The sequence below is a fragment of the Barbus barbus genome (genome assembly GCF_936440315.1).
Source record: "Barbus barbus genome assembly, chromosome: 7".
Classification (NCBI taxonomy): Eukaryota; Metazoa; Chordata; class Actinopteri; order Cypriniformes; family Cyprinidae; genus Barbus; species Barbus barbus.
This window is the reverse complement of record NC_136735.1, coordinates 9,261,910-9,281,962: the sequence shown is the minus strand read 5'-3', so window position 1 is coordinate 9,281,962 and position 20,053 is coordinate 9,261,910. Positions and strand designations below refer to the sequence as shown.

The 20,053-nt window shown below is 38.1% G+C and overlaps 1 protein-coding gene across 1 annotated transcript in view; it reads right to left on the bottom strand.

Annotated features, from left to right (window-relative positions):
* LOC306873154 (E3 ubiquitin-protein ligase NEURL1-like) overlaps positions 1-11,028 on the bottom strand; it is a 35,757-nt gene extending 24,729 nt beyond the window's left edge. The window contains exons 1-2 of the mRNA XM_079422234.1: positions 10,809-11,028; positions 70-311 (exon numbers count right to left, since the gene is read on the bottom strand). Coding sequence (XP_079278360.1) covers positions 70-311; positions 10,809-10,842 — 276 coding nt within the window. The 5' untranslated portion in view covers positions 10,843-11,028. The remainder of the gene's footprint in view (positions 1-69; positions 312-10,808) is intronic.
* Positions 11,029-20,053: the final 9,025 nt, after the last annotated feature.

Sequence of the window (20,053 nt, the reverse complement as noted above, 5' to 3'; positions counted from 1 at the left end):
CCCCCCCCCCACACTATTCCCAAATATTCAACATGGCCTAGATTCATGTACGTATTTCCTTGTTCCTACCTTTAAGCGGACTTGCTCATAAAGAGCAATGGGCCGGTTGCTGAAAGTGATGGCGTTGCAGAAGCTGGCCTGCCGCTTGACGCTCCTTTGTGCTGGATCCATGACTATCTGAGAGCCTTTAGCGTTGCGGTGGAAGAGAAGGGGGCTCACAGGGACACCTCCGCACGGATGCAAGGGTAAACAGCGTTTGGGTTTGTGGTGGCATCGGTGAGCTGTTGAGGGGAATGGTCCACCCAGAGAGTCTAGGAGAGAGAAAGAAAGACTGCTTTATAAAACATGGTCCGCCAGTGAGATTAAAAAGTACAAATGATAATTTTAATTAATCTAAAAATACAAAATGGTGTGAAAATAAGTTTTCTCTCAGCCATAATCGTGTTTAAAACTTTAGCTTGGTATGACTAAGCCTGGCCTTTACTTTCAAATCAATGAACCGCATAAAACAGCATCAGCCCTTGCATGGTGAGATTTGTCTGACCCCATTTCACGCAGCAATTGTGTACAGCATTTTCATTGGACAAAGTGAATTTTAGCTTTGTAGATAAATCTGATTAGCTTTTCCCAACAGGCTGTACTGAACTGTACAATTTCAGTACTGAATCATAAAATGCTTCAGCATTTTATTGCGATGTGTTTTTGTATTATACAGTATGTTGCACTGCAAATTTGTCTTTGCTTGTAGTCACGTGATGGAAAATTGCGTTGACTGATTGTCAATGTATTAATTCATAACAGTCTTTCTCTCACTTACAAGTTCACAAGATTTTGTGTGTGTGAAGCTCCACGCCTGAATAGAGGTGCACTTTCATGCAAATCTGAGCCTTACATTTTACAGTGCACATATGCAACATAAATGATTTACATGATGACACAGCACAACAAAAGATCTTAACGTTTTTTAACTATACACCTACTACCAAAACAAAAGAGCTTTCCACCCTAATGCATCCATATCTCTCAACGTTATACTTGAAAATGCAGTTGTTTTAAACAAGGCTATCTATCTAATCTTCTTTCATACAATCTATAGTACTGTCGCTCTGCCATACTATTTATTAAAGTGTCTCCATAGTTCTGAATTGCTTTAAATTGTCTCCATAGTCGAGTTTCCATAATTGACTCTGTTCTTTCTATCTTTTTATCTATCATATATATGTCTTACTATCGATCTGTCCGACTATCTAGCTTACTTTCATCATGCCATTTATCAATCATATAACCTTATATCTTTTCTTTTTATTCACGTTGAGTGTGTTTTTTGTTTTTTTTTGCCAGACTACAAGCCCAACTGTTGAAACCACTGGGTTGTTCATCTCATATGCACACAGTATGATCAAAATCGTATATATCACAATACGAGTGATTTTATTTTACTGTAATGATATTTGTCACAATATAGTTATTTTTGCTTTAAATTTTTGATACCATAGAAATTTCATAATTCTTGTTACCAGTGTCAATATCACAAAATGTACAGACAGCAGGAACATTAGCAGGAACATTAGACTGCTGTCACTTTAAGAGATTCAATATACTGTTACTCATATGTTTTCTTTCTCAGCTGTTTGCTTTCACTTAAGACCTAAATTACTGTGTTTATGAGAATACTTGCAAAGATGGGCATGTTGACACATAAAAGTTTGTGTTTTTAACTGTTCAAGGCCTATAAAGCGGCAAAATAACCCCATTCAATACACCCCCGAACTATGAACGCCGCCTCTCTGACAGCGCGCGCATATAGCAAATTGTTAAGCCGCAATGCTTAAAAACATGTGCAAGCGATAATTTTTCATGGCCACGTAGCACAGCAACGTCACGTGAATGTGTAACCGTGATAGAGACAAAATCTCTCCATAGTAAAAAATCTCTCCCGGTTGACAACCGGTATATCGCCCACCCCTAGGGTACACACAGTAACATTAACAGTGGACTAGATGCAGGTGTGGCCAGAGTAATGATTTCTGCTGTTTTGATCTAACAGAAGGTGAATAAGCATGTTAGGCACAGTAATGATGGTTCATTTGGGACAATGTCATCCATGAGCGGTTTCAGCTCTATGGCTATCCTCTCTGCATTCATTCATGTCCAACATTCACCCAGTTGGCAAGGGGCTCCTTTAACAAGATAACACACCCTCACAGGTCTGTAATGGCACAGTTGGAGGAGCATTCAGTGATGACACCAGTCCTCTCAGCTATTGTGGCTCCCTTGTAGAAGCTGATAGTGGGCAATGACATGTTTCCTGAGCAATGCAGATAAGGCTACATGTCACAAGAGAGGATAATAAAGACTAGATGTTTTTCTATATCTGGCAACCGCAGGCTCATATAAAACCATCATATGACAACATATTGTATTATAAAAACATTAATATGCCTCAGGTGTCTTTTCAGCCTTGTAAGTTGCATACATGTCCTGTAAGTGTGTGTGTGTGTGTGTGTGTGTGTGTGTGGGCAGGTCTGTTAGCCGACGAACATTGTGTGTAACACACATATTCTGAGCAGACTGAAATGAATATATTAGCAAACACAAGAGCTGCAGCTGTCAGACAGAAAATGGAGGTTAAGTAGCAGCTCATGTTCCTTAGCAACGCTGCCATGGTGAGAGCTTTCCGTTTTCTGCTGATCTGAGTTCAGTGTCTGTGCTTTCACTTGGTCTGTCTGGACAGGGAAAGTTGATCCCAGATCGGTTTAATCTGCTAAATGTCTTATGTCTAAATGTCTATAACAAAAATCTGTAAATGTTTGCGTCGAAAATGTGTTTGAGGCAGAAGAGAGACATTGTACGAAATATTGGAACAAGTTATGGTATGGCGTGAACAATGTTAAATGTTAATTCAAACAACGTAGGTTCATTATTCAAAATAATTAAATGATAATTCATGAAATCAAAATTGACCTTCTTAATGGTGTTCCTGGTCTTATTGCAAACAATTCATCATAATTAAATTATAATTTACTTTAAATCACTGTGAAATCAAAAATGACCCTATTATCTTTCTTAATAATGTTCCTGGTCTTTTTGTGAACGATTCATCGCAAGTTTTTCCAAAAAAAGGCTTTAGGTATTGATTTAGCAAACTCATATTAAGTCCAGCTCTGTTCTTTAATATAACACACACTTTTTATGATGAAATCATTTCCTGGTGGATAAAATCAAGTCCCACCCCATATTTTTCCCCGTTAAAAATTAGTAAAATCTTTTGTGGACAGCAATTCACACCAACTTCAACAACGTTCTCTTGTCATCTGAAATGTTACTATATATAATAGACACAAGTCATAAAATACAACAGCTCGGGACATGCAGAGACATATACACACATTGTAAGTAATAGAAGCCAGTGACATAAACAGTCTCCCAAAACACAAAAAGCAGATTCCACACTGGGCTACCAAACACATCATAATGCTGCTATTTCTATGGTAACCACATTCTTTTTTAAGGTAAACAATGGACAGAAAATGATTCTTACATAAGTTCATCCCATAAAGAACAGCCTGGGGTGTCTGAATCAACACACTTGAGCATATGAATAATCGCTCATGTGAATAATATGAATAATTAGCTCATGTGGATTCGGTTTCCTACCTACCCTGTAGTAGACTATTGAATAATGATGATATTATAAATATTTTTATAATAATGTACAGTAAATGCATCAGTAATATAATATTATATTATATCATATCATATAAAATAATATAATAATAAACAGTTGTGCAGCTTAATATTTCTAATACTTATTTTTTTTTATTATTGTATCCTTGTATCTTAACCCAGGCTGTTGAATAGTGTATCACAGTTTCCACAAACCAAGTACAAAACTGAAAATAATAATAAATGTTTCTTGAGCAGCAAATGAGCATATGTGACCCTGGACCACAAAACCAGTCATAAGGGCCAATTGTGATTTATAATAAATAAGCTTATTAATAAATAAGATTTCCATTGATGCATGGTTTGTTAGGCTGAGTTTGATAGAACAATATTTAGCTGAGATACAACTATTTGAAAATCTGAAATCTGAGGATGCGAGAAAATCTAAATATTGAGAAAATTGCCTTTAAAGTTGTTCAAATTAAGTTCTTAGCAATGAATTTTACTAATCAAAAATTAAGTTTTGATATTTATATATAAGTTTTGATATATATATATATATATATATATATATATATATATATATATATATATATATATATATATATATCAGTATCTTCATGGAACAGGATCTTTACCTAATATCCTAATGATTTTTGGCATAAAAGAAAAATCGATAATTTTCACCCATACAATGTATTTTTGGCTATTGCTACAAATATACCCATGCTACTATTGACTTATGGTTATATGGTCCAGGGTCACATATTAGAATGATTTTTGAAGGATCATGTGACACTGAAGATTGGAGTAATGATGTTGAAAATATATCTTTGCCATCACATGAATAAATTACATTTTAAATATATTCAAAAATAAAACTTTGAATTGTAAAAATATTTCACTATATTACTGTTTTTGCAGTATTTTTGACCAAATAAATGCAGCTTTGGTGAGCATACGAGACTTCTTTAAATAAATAAAAATCCTAATTATTCCAAATGTGATGCCAGTATTTGGGTTTTCTAAAAGTTTTTGTATAATTTCTAAATTGGGAAAGAGTTTTAGTAAAGCACACTTGTGTATTTTTATTGAAGAGGACCTTCACATGCTAAGGTCAGGTTTAACTTCACTTTGTGGAATAAGGTTGTCAGGTAGCTGCTGTCTTTATCCTCATTACATCCTCATTACCATGCAGACATGTTCAGGGCAGGTTCAGATGTCTGACTGTAGGTCAGAGAATGTCATGTAATGTGGAAACACCTCACATCACACACACAATCTCACACACACTCAATGTTAAAATAAAACTGCTTGGCCAGCAGCACTCCTGGACTCTTTTTACAACAGAACATCCCGAGGCTGACTTTCTGCAGTTTCGTTTTCTGAATATACATCAAGTTTCATCCAATGTAACTTGCAAAGGAGCACTTGAGAGTATTTTATTACATACATCTCAAGGAGGCAAAGTCTACAGCCACATATATTCAACAAGCAGACAGTACGATATCTGTTCTATTTCATCTGTTCAACAGCAGGAAAATAGTCGTAGATGTGCCTTTAAAGGTGATGTGTGTTAGTTTTTAGTGTGAAAATACACTGTCCTGTTGTCATTTTAAATAAATTAAAACTGGATTAAAATAAGTGTAAATAAGTGTCATAATAAATTATTTTATGTCAAGCATTGACCTTCTTTCTAATCTGTTATCTAGGAATTAGCTTTTAATTTACTCTGGTAATCACATTAAATGTTCTACTGTAAGTACATGTCCCCTGATACTCGATATAACTTTATTAATAATGTTGTTTTTAGGTATCAGACACCAGAATGTAAATAATCTACTTGAGAATCAGTTTTTTTCCTGAATCATTAAACAGTTAGATTTCATTAACTCATGTAAAAGATTATCCGAAAATCATTGCTGTATGTCAAATAATGAAAATGTAGCTGCAAAAGCTTAAATGTAAAAAAAAAAAGTAATTATATAAAACGGGAACACAAGCAGCATCTTAAGAAGCGATGTACAAGTACTTGGCAACTGTACAATTCTTCTAATCCATTTGAGATGAGAGGCACTTCATGTGACCATAATTAGTGAGTGTAATAGCAAGCTTGGCTAAAGATTCATATGCTAATATGTGTAGATATTCTGGTTAAAAACAACCAGAATAATGTAGCAAACACCCTCTGGCCTCTGCTTTATATAAAGCCCTTGCTCAAGTGTCGTCACACACTTCAACTTAGAAAACACACACTGTCACACTTAGTATAAACATCAACACTAGAAGAATACATTAATATCTATTCATTCATTTTACATTCAAACAGCTCAGAACATTATTAAACAAGCAGATCTAACTTTTTTATGTTTTTGAAAGAAGTCTTTTAACTGCATTTATTTGATTAAAAATACAATAAGAACAGGCATATCGTGGACTATTATTGCATTTTAAAGTAACTGTTTTCTAAATGAATATATTGTAAAACGTTATTAAGCAGTTATTACAGTGTCACATGATCCTTCAGAAATCATTCTAACATTCTGATTTGGTTCTCAGTTATTATTGGTGCTCAATTATTAGTGTTGAAAGCAGTTTTTGCTGCCTAATATTTTTGTGAAAACTTTTATTTGAAATGGAAATCTTTTGAAACATTATACGGTAAATGCTTTCACTTTTGATCAATTTAATTGCATCTTTGTTTGATACAAGTATTCATTTCTTACTTACCCTAAACATGCTAGTGTATCATAGTTTCCACAAATCAGTTAAGCAACTATTTTCAACATTGATAAAAATAAGAAATGTCTCTTGAGCATCATTTTAGCATATCAGAATGATTTCTGAAGTATCGTGTAACACTGAAGGCTGTAACAATGACTGCTGAAATGTGTAACAAAATAAAATTTAAAAAGATATTTTGCAGATTTTAGTGACATTTTTTCATGATTACGCACAATTAATGACAGTTTTGGTTACATAAATATCAACACCTTTATTTTTCTGTTCCTGGGGTGTTCTTGTCCATGTTTGCAATTGTTTTCCAAAACTAATTAGCAACTATCTAGTAGGGGTGTAAGAAAATATCGATACACGTGAGTATCGCGATATTTTGTTTGGCGATACTGTATCGATTCTCAAAAACGGAATATCGATATATTAAAAAAAAATCATACAGGATTCATGGCAGTTGTTTCGTTTCGAGTTCATATCCCAACTCAAGTGTCATATCCTGGGCTTTTGTGGTAACGTCCGCTCCGGGACCGTGGCGCGGGTGCCAACTAGGTCCTGCCGCTTGCCGCGTCCCGTGTTGAAGAGCCTGCGGCGGGCGATAATGTCACCGCGCGGCTGCAGTTTTCTCTTGTGTTGGGGGCGTTTTGTGCAGTTGGGGCGGTGCTCGCGTCGCGGTCTCGGCGATTCCATGCAGAACATAAATACAAACTGAAAAACCTGTGAAATCCAAGTTGAAAGGTTCTGAGAATGTTCAACATCTGTATTTATTTTATTGTTCTACAATTGTTTTGTTTTCTTTAGGAATCCAGCAAGCACTTTATTTTTCATTAATATTAAGCAGATGTAATTTTTTGTTCAGATCAAAATGTTATGACATTGTTTATTACAATTGTACACTTAAACTGTAAAAATGTGATTCAATAATGTTGAATGTTATATGGACTGATTATTGCAAATGCAGATCCCAGTGTGTCCTGGTTAAACATTTTTTACTTATTTATTTATTGCTAAGGTTTGCATATAGTGGTGTGCTCTTAATGACAGCTTTCCTAAAAATATATCCTATTTCTAAAATAAGAAATATCCCAATATATCGCCTTGCTTACAGTATCGTAATATATCGTATCGCCACCCGTGTATCGTGATACGTATCGTATCGCCAGATTCTTGCCAATACACAGCCCTACTATCTAGTCAGGTAGCAATAAAGTGAACGAGTGCAGAACATATTAAGCGCTGCTGTGGTCTTCCGCCATGGTTGGCTTGCTCCTAGGTGATCTGATCCGTACATAAACATCAGTGTGTGGTGGTGTCATTTAATTTCTGTGGTGGATTAAATGACTCATCAGTGATGTTGTGCTCCACAGAGGTGCAGCGGATGGTTACTTAGCAGCATCAGCACCTGACCTCCAGACATATGTTTCTGTCACGACATAGAAACTGAGCGATGTAACCACAGCAGGGATTGTAGATAAGAGCAGTTCCTCTGTTTGCCTTTTAATAATCTGTCACCACACCGCATTGACTCCTTGTCTGCGTGTCAACCAATCACTGATAATCAATCCCAACATGCCCCATTAAAAGTTCCACTCCAAACAAACTCCAGTGCTAACAGTTTCCTCATGTTGTTTGTGAATGGCTGTCTTATTGTGAATTCAACAGAATAACACCATGGTAATTGATTCGATAATTTCAATACTTTCTGTGCCGTTATAAACAAATTAGCAACAAATAACTAAGCAATTCAACTCTGATGTTTATAGGGGAATTGATTAAGAATTAGGGATGCTCAATATACTGGTACCATATTGGTTATTAGCCGAAATTATATTTAATGTATCGCCATTGGTCAGTATTGGATATATATATATATATATATTGGCTAGTGTTGGATATTTAATTATGCATACTCGTCTCTTACCTTTCATACCTTTGCTGTCATCTAATGCTCAGTTATTCTTTACATATATTTAATAACACTGTTGAATGTAATCTTTAGCAAATCTCAAAATGAACATCCATTTTTTTCATATTGTACATTAAAATGTGATGTTCACTTTAAGAATTTAAAATAATAGATATTCTATTTAGCTAGTTGGTTTTAGAGATTTATTTTTTTATTTATTTAGACAAAATATTATAAAATGTCAATATCTGCCATTTATCATTTATCAGTACCAGCTAGGATTTTTATATTGGTGCATCCCTACTAAAAATCAGTTGCACTGTCTGATAGTGCCATTTATTGCACAAAATCTATTATATAAACATATGCAAATCAGATGTTTAACGGTGCAAAAAAGAATAGACCAGAGAATTTGTTTAAACAGATGGAAGCAAACTGACAGTATGCATATTACTTTCAATTTGCAGTGCACTCATATTTCTAGTTTAAGGTGGAGAGCTGATACTGTTTTTGGTCTAGTGACAGTGGGAAATATATGGAACTGTCGTAATGTTCCATTTTTAACAGCCTTTATGAAAAAAATGCTACTTATTATTCATCTCTTTCCTGCCTCAGAGGATGTGTTGCAGAGGTGCATGAGAAACACCCAATAGTCTTAAACACACACAAACACATGCGTGTCTATCCAGCTCAGACACTACACAAAAGACTATCTTGTTCTCAGTTCTGAACAGTTTCTGTTTTTATGCAAAGATCGGATAAATCACTGTAATTTACTGTATTTAAGGTGAAAAATGCGTGCGTATCTGGATAAGCAATTTATATCCAGTCAGCCTGCTGCAAGAACTAAAAAAACCCCTCAGAAATGGGAACTGGAAGGTGAAACCAGAATGTTAGGAGCTAGACATCTTTAAATGATTTGTGCTCCTGGTAAATGTTTTTTAAAGAAAGACAAACTTCAAAAAATGTCAGAGCAGCGGCCAGCTATAGTGCATCTGCTCATGTTAAGCAAAAACGACATTCGAGTCTGGCTTGCGTCATTTCCCAATCCTGTTTCCACCTCTTCTTCCCATCATTTCCTTTGTCTTCTTAATAGTCTCCAAATATAAAATTGAAAAGATTTCAGCTCAAATTTCAAGGCCTCAAACAAATGCGTATGCTTTTAATTTTTAAAAAACTCTTTATTTGCTTCTAATCAAATGTTGTAATGTTTTCGTTTCAGACCTGACTGATTTGTTTTGAATGTAAGCTATTCCACTCACATTGCTTGTGTTTTTCAATGTGATTTATTTAGCTTATCTATTAATTCATTTTAATTCAGAAATTTTCTCAAGGGTTTCCTCATGGTATGAAAATATAGAGTATGTTTCAGACAAGTGCGCTTTTTACTAACATCAGGTGCTACTACGCATTCTGTTATAGCTCTAGTCCCGGTTTACCTGATTGGATGTGATATAGTGCTTATTATTAGAATTAATGATCAAGTGGTTCAGATGAACTCCAGGCCAATCAGCTGCACTCAGAGCAAGAGTAAGACAGAGATATTTACATAAACCAACTGCTCATGTTTGTTTCAGTTACAGTCACCCTTCCAACACGGAAGATTATTCACCCATTCACCCTGCAGGCCAACGGCCAAAACATCCCATACCAGATCAACTCCTGACATTTAAACCATACTGAATCTATACACCACATATATTCATTTTTGCTATGATTTGGTATACTAATTGGATAAATATACTAATCCATATTGGAAGTCTTAGCATCTAATGGGTAGTTGAAATTGAAGAAGATACTAGTGGATTACTAAAAAAGCACTGACATAGCTATAGATAGCCTAGTTGCAAGTTTAACAATAAATACATGTTACAACGACTTGCCAAAACCAGTAATGTAGCAGCACAACAGCCTGAACATAAATTTCAGGACATATCAGTATAAAAGATCGACTCTGTGTTACCAACAACCGTGTATTTTTATGTAGAACTAATCAATTGATTTATTGATTTATTTGGTTCTTTTTTAAACCAGCTGCCTCGCGGGATTGTTAATAATACAATCAAACGTTGTGGAAAACCCGCAGTAAATCCTTCTTATTTCCAACAACAGAGGGAATCCCCTCAAATTCCCTTTGCTTTCTCACGCTTTCACGCTGCTGTGGGGGAAACACGTCTGATGTGAAAGCGCATTCACTGGCATGAGACGCGCTCGTGCATTCGTTCCTTGGAGCGCAAAATCTCCAGAAAGCTACACAAATGCCGTCTATGAATTGTGCTCGATTGTGTTTTGTGTTCCAAGTATTCCAATGCCTATGTGGTATCTATCTATCTATCTATCTATCTATCTATCTATCTATCTATCTATCTATCTATCTATCTATCTATCTATCTATCTATCTATCTATCTATCTATCTATCTATCTAGGAGCGTTCATCAGCACGCAAACATAATGAACATCATTCAGCGGTTGCATGGAGAGATCCTTAACGCAGTTCCTCACCGTACAAGGCGTTTCGGGTTATCTGGCCTCCCATGACTCAACGCCGGGTCACTGTTTTGCGCTGGCCGCCTTTATTTCTCAAAGGTTGAGAGTGCGATAATTCCACACCGACATAATGCTGAAGGAAAAAATCTCTCGGCCCCCGAAACGGGATGTAAACAGTCACACTCCTCCTGTCTCGGTGCTCATTGACTGAGCGCGCGGACACCAGCGCCACACTGACTCATTTACATAGAAGGCGGAGTCTGAGAGCGCTTCACTGGGGGAGTCACGCCCCTCAACTACAGCCAGTCTTAATTTATTAATCATTTTGTTTTACCACATAGGTGCAAGGTTTAACGAGTTCACAAAACTCAAGACTTAATACGTTTTAATAATACATAGTCATTACATAATATAAACACGTAATTTTACATTAATTGTTATTCTTAAAAAAATAATAGGCTAATAAAATCCCCTTATGTCATACTTCAGTTTTCAGAGTTCAAAGGGAAAAGAGGCTGTCTAATCTGCAAATGGTATATATATGTATGTATATACTTGCCAGTATATGGCATGTGTGTTCTCAGGCTTTAACAAAAACATATAGTGAACAAAAATGCTCTTTTGGGTGTCAGGAGGATGTGGTATATGCACACTTCTCTGGTGCGGTTGACCTACAGCAATATCTGAAGAGGAAGTAAAGCTTTCAATCTGAAGAAAAGAGGAACATTTTTTTTAAGCAAACACAAAACAATGGCAAAAACAGGGTTAGATTATGTTTATGGTCATTTTCTGTTATGTCTTTGAGATACAGTAAAACTCCAAACTCCAAAACTCATTTTCTCCCTAACTTTCTAGGAATATTGTTCTCCCTCGTCTGTGACCCTTGTTCAGAATTATGACCTCTTAATGTCATCTCGGGTCAGCCTACTTACTGAGACCTGACTGATCTGGGACCAGGTTCTCCTAACCCAGATTTTAATCTCATCCGTTTCAAGAAATGTTTCTTCAGCCAGTACTATCTCTGAGACAGTTCAAAGGGTGGTTAATTCATTACACTTTAGAATTTTATTTATGTTATCTAAAGATATAAATATAAGTCAGCTAATAAACAAAGAGCTGGAGAGTTTCGTTGTTACAAGTTAATAAATAAATGTAATTAAAAAAGGGCAGGGAGGACAAAAACTCAATTAAACTCATTCTCACTATTGCCTCTCTGATTACGTGGAAAACATTATCCACTAAAATCACATTAGCAATAATATTTACTTTTTTGCCTTCCCCTTTTTAACAATTGGAATTTTGAAGGGAACCATAACAAACCACAGGCCTTCGCTCCAGAACACCACCACTTTGATCAAAATGAAATCATCGCTTGCTCCACAACGATGGGCTGATTGGTGCTCTCTCACTCACACATGGTGCACACATTTTTGGGAGCCCATGCCCGAAACTCACAAGCGCTTGTGCTACTTTTGTGTTCAGGAATAGGGGATTGTCATACGACTTTCATTAGACTTTCACTGCTGTGAATGATGAATTCATATCCTTTTGCAATACACGACAAAATTAAATTTATAATGCCCTTACAAAAACCTCCTCTGAGAAATATGTCAGTGCATGTTTGCCATATATTGCTTTTTTAGTTGCTTTAATTAAGAGGTAATAAAAGATTGTGCAATTGATTTTGTTTATTTTTTATTATGTTGATTACTTTTTCATTTTCCATAAGGCAATATATATATATATGTGTGTGTGTGTGTGTGTGTGTGTGTGTGTGAAATATATAGAATATATATGATTGACTGACTATATGATACATTTAAAGTGCTCGTAATCAGATTACTATTATTTATTATAGAGTACATAATTACACATTATTTACACAGTGGCAGTAAATTATTCAATATATTTATTTGCCTTAATTCTTTTTTTTTCTCTTTAAGTTTTCCTTTTAGTTTTCCTTAAATTAGTCATTATTATGATTTAATTAATCATTTAATAGCTTTTCATCACCTCACAAAGCATTCAGTTCTTTCGGTTTGGGAAACCTTGGTGTAATTTAATGTGTAATTTACAAGGCTGATAATAAAGAACAGAAAATATTTTCTTACAAATTATGTCAAAAGTAATCAAACATAATCAAAAAGTAGTCACATTACATTACCTAATACAGTATGTGTAATCAAATAGATTAGATTGTTAACTACAATTTCTGTTTTATATATATATATATAGTATATATACTGTATATACTGTATTGTGTTGAAATCAGAAGGAAGTAGTAGCTGCTACGTGGCACCACCGCAAAGAGCAAAAGGTTTTCAACTACTCTCACCATATACTGGGTAAACAGATTTATGGTAATTGCTTTATGTACCTATAAAACTGAATAAACTCTGAAACCTGGAATGACTGGAAGCACATTGAAATTGGAGACTGGCTGCCAAAGTGTCCGTGAAATACTATCCTCATTAGAACCAAGAGACAGGCGATGCAGGAACAGCACTTATAGATGACTTGACAAGCACTGCAGCTGAACCCCAGCCTGCATTTGAGTGCTGGGGAGATAGCCAAGGCCAATTATGCTGACCTTTAGGATTCATTTCCCAAAGTGGGATTGTTCTTTTGCAGATACGCCATCAATCCTGCAGTTACAGAGGAGTTTACTGAGGTTGAATTTTCATGTGTATTATGTTTGTGCATGCTGTATATATGTTATCACGAGGTTGCCCCTTTCTCCTTTTAATTCCAGATAGATATTCTCTTACATAATACACTCAGAGAGAGAAAAATGTTTTAGAGGGGCTCTGCTAATAGAGCTATCCATTATATTCCACATCCTATGTCAAAATACTTCAGTTTACATTTTATAATTAGACCTCATAATTACATTAAACCTGCACACAGTCTCAACCTCGAATTATTATAATGTCATCTGTTTTATAATGCATTGTCAGTCAATTAGTTAATTGATTGTTTTGAAACTGTTTTTAGTAAGGAATTGGCATTTATGTTTCCACAAAAACCTATATTCACTAGGCTTTGCACAGTTCTCTGGAAAAGCAGTTTTCTGATCCCAAAGAACTTAACGTATACAGGCAGCCAATATATAATGTGTAAGGAGAATATTAAGAATCATATTAAAAAGACAACATGTTGTTTCCAACATTACATGATTATTTTTTATATATTTTTCCTGTAAATCTGTATATCTAGTAAAATTAATGTAGTAAATCCAATAAAATGTTTTACTTAAGCTAATCTTTTTTCATACCTATTGCATACATTTATATATATATATATATATATATAGAGAGAGAGAGAGACAGAGAGAGTGAGTGAGTGAGTGAGTGAGAGTGTTTCCAACATTGCATAATTATTTATGTTTTTACTGTAAATCTGTACTAATTTTTTTAAAATTTTTACTTTGCATTAATCTAATCTTTTTTCATACCTTTTGTATTTATGTGAATATAATGTGTGTGTGTGTGTATATATATATATATATATATATATATATATATATATATATATATATATATATATATATATATATATATATATATATATTCTCTTGGTTTTTTTTTCAGATTTCTATTGTTTTCTTAGCAAACATCCACAAAACAATTGCAAAATTGTTGCTTGATTCTGATTGGCCAATATTTCTTATTTCGCAATATTTCGCAATATTACTTTTTCTGGGATTCGTCTGCAGCAACTGACTATACACTATCCATTACTTATTTTTACCAATATACATCAGATTGTATGTTTTTAACTGGAACTCAGCCATGGATACTATTTTATCACAGTCCATGCCATATTTCTTTCTTCATAATAAATCTGATTACATAAGCACCTTTGTTTGCCTTTTTCTCCCTATATATATTCCCTGTTGGAACTCCATTTTGCATCTGTCTACAATTGCTGGCGTTTATGTTGGCCATACAGGGGACTTTTCCTGACATATGGATAAACACTAATCAATCTCACTATGGCTTGGCACGGTCTGACACGTTTTTTTAGTTGCTGATGTTAAATAATTTAAATGTCCAGTTGGGGTGATATGTTGGACTTTGAGACTGCATGTGCTTCCATGATGTGCTATTGTGAGCTTGCGTGAATAGTGAACTCTTGAATTATACGCTTGGTCACGATGCCTCAAGCTGAGTATCTTCTTTTTGTTGTTTGGTGGTAGATGAGAAAACTGCAGACCAGAGCCAAATTTAGCTTGATAATATTGATCAAGGACAGACATTGCTGCTAGTGTCATGCCATGCAAGCTGGTATGTATCAAGTACAACACTCATTAAACACACAAATTAAACACTCTCTGTCCCCCAAAGGTGCGTGTGTCTGTGTGTAATGTTAGGGGTATGCGTGTGTGTGTGCACACTCTCATTTTTACTGCCATCATCTGCTGTTGAACAGCAGCTGCAGAGCAGTGCAGGTTTCCATGACAACCATCGTTCACGGTTGCACAGGGTTCAAATCACACGTCTGCTCAGATAAAGAAATGCACAGTACATTCACATGAAATGCAAATGTTTGTAATCTGTATGCAGTTTTGTACATTTAAAGTTAATGTTGATGTGTGTTAACATTTAAAAATGGATCTATATCAGTTATTATGATAACAGTCTGTTGAAATGGCCAGGTGATAATGGTAAGAGATCTATAACACACAACTAATTCTTTAACTGGGCAAAAACGGCTGTTTAGACAAGCCAGAGATGCTGAAGACGAATGCAAAGAGAAGAAATTACTGTAGCAGGCAGAGCAAGATCACTGTTCACAATGTACAAAATATTGGAAGAAAAGCCTAAATATTGAATTGGGATGGGGGTTTATATGAATGTATCTCTGATAGGGATGTAGCGATTCACTCAACTCACAATTCGATTCGATTCACGATTTTGGTTTCAAGATTCAGTTCGCTTCACGATTTAACAAAATGAGATTCAAGACAAATTATAAATGAAATGTGTCCTTTTATTATTGCTTGGGCAAAATGCTGCACGTTTTTTTGTGAAACTGAAAAATAACATTATAATAATATACTAATGTTGCACTTGCATATTATTGCTCTTTTGTTGGTTTTGATTGATTCTATTGTTTTCATTTGTAAGTTGCTTTGCATAAACGCATCTGCTAAAAAAAACAAATGTAAATATAATGTAAATTTTAAAACAAACCCCAAATCGAATAAATAAGTAACATAAATGAAAGAAATCTCTTCATATAAACAAAATAAGGTATTGTCTGTGCTCTTTCCATTTAAAATTAGAGGCAACCACGGCATTTTATTCATGATCCAAAAAAGATGCTGCATACATGTAACATGAGCAATTTTTAATCTAAATTAGATTGTATAATTGTGAAATTTGAAGCAAAAAAAGAATGGTCTGACTTCAGTTTTGTGAAACTATACATAAAAAATATTTGCATGAAATAGAAAAAGCAGACGAGCTGAATGAGACGCAGATTCACTCTCTGCCAGCAAGTGGCACTTGTGTGTTTCCTTGGTTTCTGCTGTAAACAAAGCGGCACTGCACTTATGAACTTTAATATACATAGGCAAGATGAAAAGAAAAGAATACCATCTAAACTTTCTCAGACATACATTCATATAAACTCCTATACCCATAATTGTATTGCAATTTGTTTAGCATCTCAACCGATTTGAATCATCACATATTTTAATCGATTTTCAACCGGCTCTCGGTTAATCGTTACATCCCTAATCTCTGAAACGTTAACTAACTGTCTTCAGGAAAGTTTAGATGGTATTTTCTTTTCATCTTAGCTCCATATAATGCATAGTAATGTGGTATTTAAAATGGCAGAGAAACGTTCTATCGCTGCTGTTCCATAAGCGCCACCTGCTGTCAGTGAGTGAATTACATTCTCATTCATCCCATCTGCGGTTTTTGTTTTGTGCAGATGTTGTATTTACAGTAGTAGCTACTAACAATGTAGAAACACAGTTGCATATCCATTTTCTGAACCAATTAAACAACATTGTGTTAAACAATTTAGTTAATGATGTAACAAGCAGATGGTGGAGTAATAACTTCTGTTAATTAATCAACTCAAGATTGCAATTAATGTACAATTATCAAAGTTCATTTACACAAACTACAGAAAGCCATTCATTTTTACAAATCATGTTATGTAATTGCCTTACATACTCCCAAACACATGTGGTGCATTCTGTTAGCAGCTTTGTTTCTCCGAGCAATGTAGTTTCTCTTAGATGCTGTTGCTACTTTACATTTCAGTTTTGCTTTCCTTCGATTTGCTTTATTTGATGTTCAGTCCATCATAAGTTCCTTCCTATGTCACACTCCAGTTCCTCTTCAGGAACTCGAGCTGTGTCAGGAGACGCTTTGGGGAACGCCTACAGCGTAACCGGCTCTGAATACCAATGAAATCTGTCCAATGGATGGGAGGGACGTCACGGGTGAGGTGACGTAATGACCAGCTGGTATAAAAGCACGTGCAGTGAAACCGGCGTCAGCTTTTTGTCATTCAGCAAGCGCTCTGTGTTTCTGTCTTATTCACTGTTGTCTGTCTTTAGCTATGGCTAAGAAGAGCCAGTTTAAGGCTTGGAATATGGGAGAAGCACAATACGAGCTGTGTGTTCCTCCCTACAGATGTTTTTATGTGTATGCGGGGGATACACACAGCTTGTGTGTGTTGGCGTTCCCCGCGGCGCTGCCCGCTTCCACCGAGGCAGAGCGGAGGCGGCGCTCGTGGGGTTCGCGGCGGGATCTGATGGAGGGATCGGAGACGAGCGAGTCTCTATCTCCATCCTCACCTGTTTCTCGTGTCTTCTTTCCGAGGAGGTTGACATGGGAAGCGTCGAGCATGTTGCACCCACTCTGTCACCCCAATATGAGGAGCTTGTGGAGTGGCTTGTCGAACCGCAGAGAGGGTTTTCTGCGGTTTCAGACTCGCCTACACATCCGAGCCTGCCTTTTTTTTTTTTTTTTTTTGACCTCAACACTGAGGTGTCGAGGTCGTAGGGAAAACAATTCGGCCCGCTTCTTCGTCCCCTCTTTTGATTACTACGGAAATGTGATGGGGACGAGTGAGCGATGCCACGTGATGAACAGACGCTTGCAAGCTATCTGTCCCCTGACGCTGCATCGTCTCTGAAGGCAAAAGGTACGCTGCAGCAGGTCGGGTTGGCTTATGTCTGCACTCCATGGTGGTGTTGCGGGCATGCCAGGCTGACCTGCTCAAGGAGTTGGATGAGGGCGGGGGTTTCTCCCTCGCCGCTCTCTAGCTCACGGGGCTGCTGGGCGAGGGCAGCCCCTGCTGCGTGCTGGCTCCTCGTATTGGCAAGCTCGCCCCCGCTGGAGCGGGTCGGGGCGGTAAGAAGGGTGCGCGGTCAAGGACCTCCCAGCCAAGCAGGCGAAGAGGTCTTCGGCCAAGAAGCCCAGATGTGAGTGGGATCAGGGCTTATGAGGGTAGCCCCACTGGGGTAGAGCACGATTCACCGCAGCGTACGGTGCTCGTCTTCCCCCAGTGCCCTCAGGAGATCGTTCTGCCAACCCTGCCACCTATGGTGCTTCAGGGCGCAGCGGTCTCCAGCGAGCGCACATCTCAGTCTCTTCCGCCCGGTACCGTAGCAGAGCTGAGATGCTCACCACCCCTTCGGGGGTCTCTAGAGCAGCTGGTACGGTCGTTCCCTGCCGGCTAACTAGCCGCTCTGACTACACCAGAGGCCAGTCTCGAGGGACTGGTTCCCTTAGTAGACTATTTCGCAGCGTGGAAGCTACTGCCAAATGTGTCTAGATGGGTCCTGCGCACTGTAGAGAGAGGCTACAGAATCCAGTTCGATTCTCGTCCGCCTCAATTCAACGGGCTGAATTCCACGTTAGTGGGCCCTGAGCAGGCTCTGGTAATGGAACAGGAGGTACATACTCTCTTAAGGAAGGAGGCCATCGAGGTGGTTCCTCCTCGCGAGAGAGTCCGGGTTCTACAGCCGGTACTTCATAGGTCCAAAGAAGGATGGAGGGCTGCGTCCCATTTTAGATCTACATCTCTGAACCGCTCAGTCAGCAGACTGAAGTTCAGGATGCTCACGCTCACAGGTCGCGTCTCAAATCAGGTCCAAGGACTGGTTTGTTGCGATCGATCTAAAAGACGCATACTCCCACGTCTTCATCCTTCCCTCTCACAGGAAGTTCCTGAGGTTTGCTTTCGGGGGCGAAGCTTACCAGTACCGGGTACTTCCCTCCGGGCCAGTCACTCACTGTCAAGCAGTTTCAGAGACTGCTGGGTCTGATGGCGGCTGCGTCCAACATGTTACCTATTGGCCTGCTGTACATGAGACCCCTACAGTGGTGGCGCAAGACCAAGGGGTTCTCCCCGAGGGGGGAACCCGCTTCGCATGATCAAGGACGCGGCGGTGCCTTGGACATGTGGAGACAACCTTGGTTCTTGTCCCTGGGCCTGGTGTTGGGAGCTCCGTGTCGCCACGTACGTTAGCGACGGACGCATCCTTCACCGGTCGGGGAGCGGTCATGAGTGGCCACCCTGCCCACGGTCTGTGGAGGGGTCATAATCTCGCTTGCTCAGCGAGATGCTGGCCATGTTTCAGGCTCTGAAATACTTTCTCCCAGAACGAAGAGGTTGCCATGTGTTAGTTCGCACAGACAACACATCGGTGGTCTCTTATAGCAACCACCAAGGAGGTCTGCGGTTCGCGCCCCCTGTAGAGGCTGGCGCACCAGATCCCTGCGTTGGCTATGAGGCTGAGCTCTCCTGGTTGGTCGAGCTGGCATTGCTCCCCTCAACTTTGAGGGTCACCTTGAGCATGCCGCTCCCTTCTGAGCGTCTGAGTTCCCTTTCATGCGGAGAGTTAAGTGCTCCGCTCTCCAGAGCTCTGCCTTGGTAGAGCTAGCATTGCTCCCCTCACTTTAGAGGGTCGCCTATGAGCAAGCTGCTTCCTCCCGGCTCTCCTGTTGGTTGAGCTGGCATTGTTCCCCTCAATGTAGAGGGTCACCTTGAGCATGCCGCTCCCTTCTGAGCGTCTGGGTTAGCATGTGGGAGCAGACACCCTGTCGAGGCAGGGGCTGTTATCCGGGGAATGGATGCTTCACACCAAGGTGGTGAAGCAGATCTGGAGAGTGTTTGGCCAGGCTCAGGTGGACCTCTTCGCCACTCAGACAGCGCAATGTCCCCTCTGGTACTCTCTACGTCATCCAGCTCCAAGGGGCTGGATGCCATGGTACAGACGTGGCCGAGGC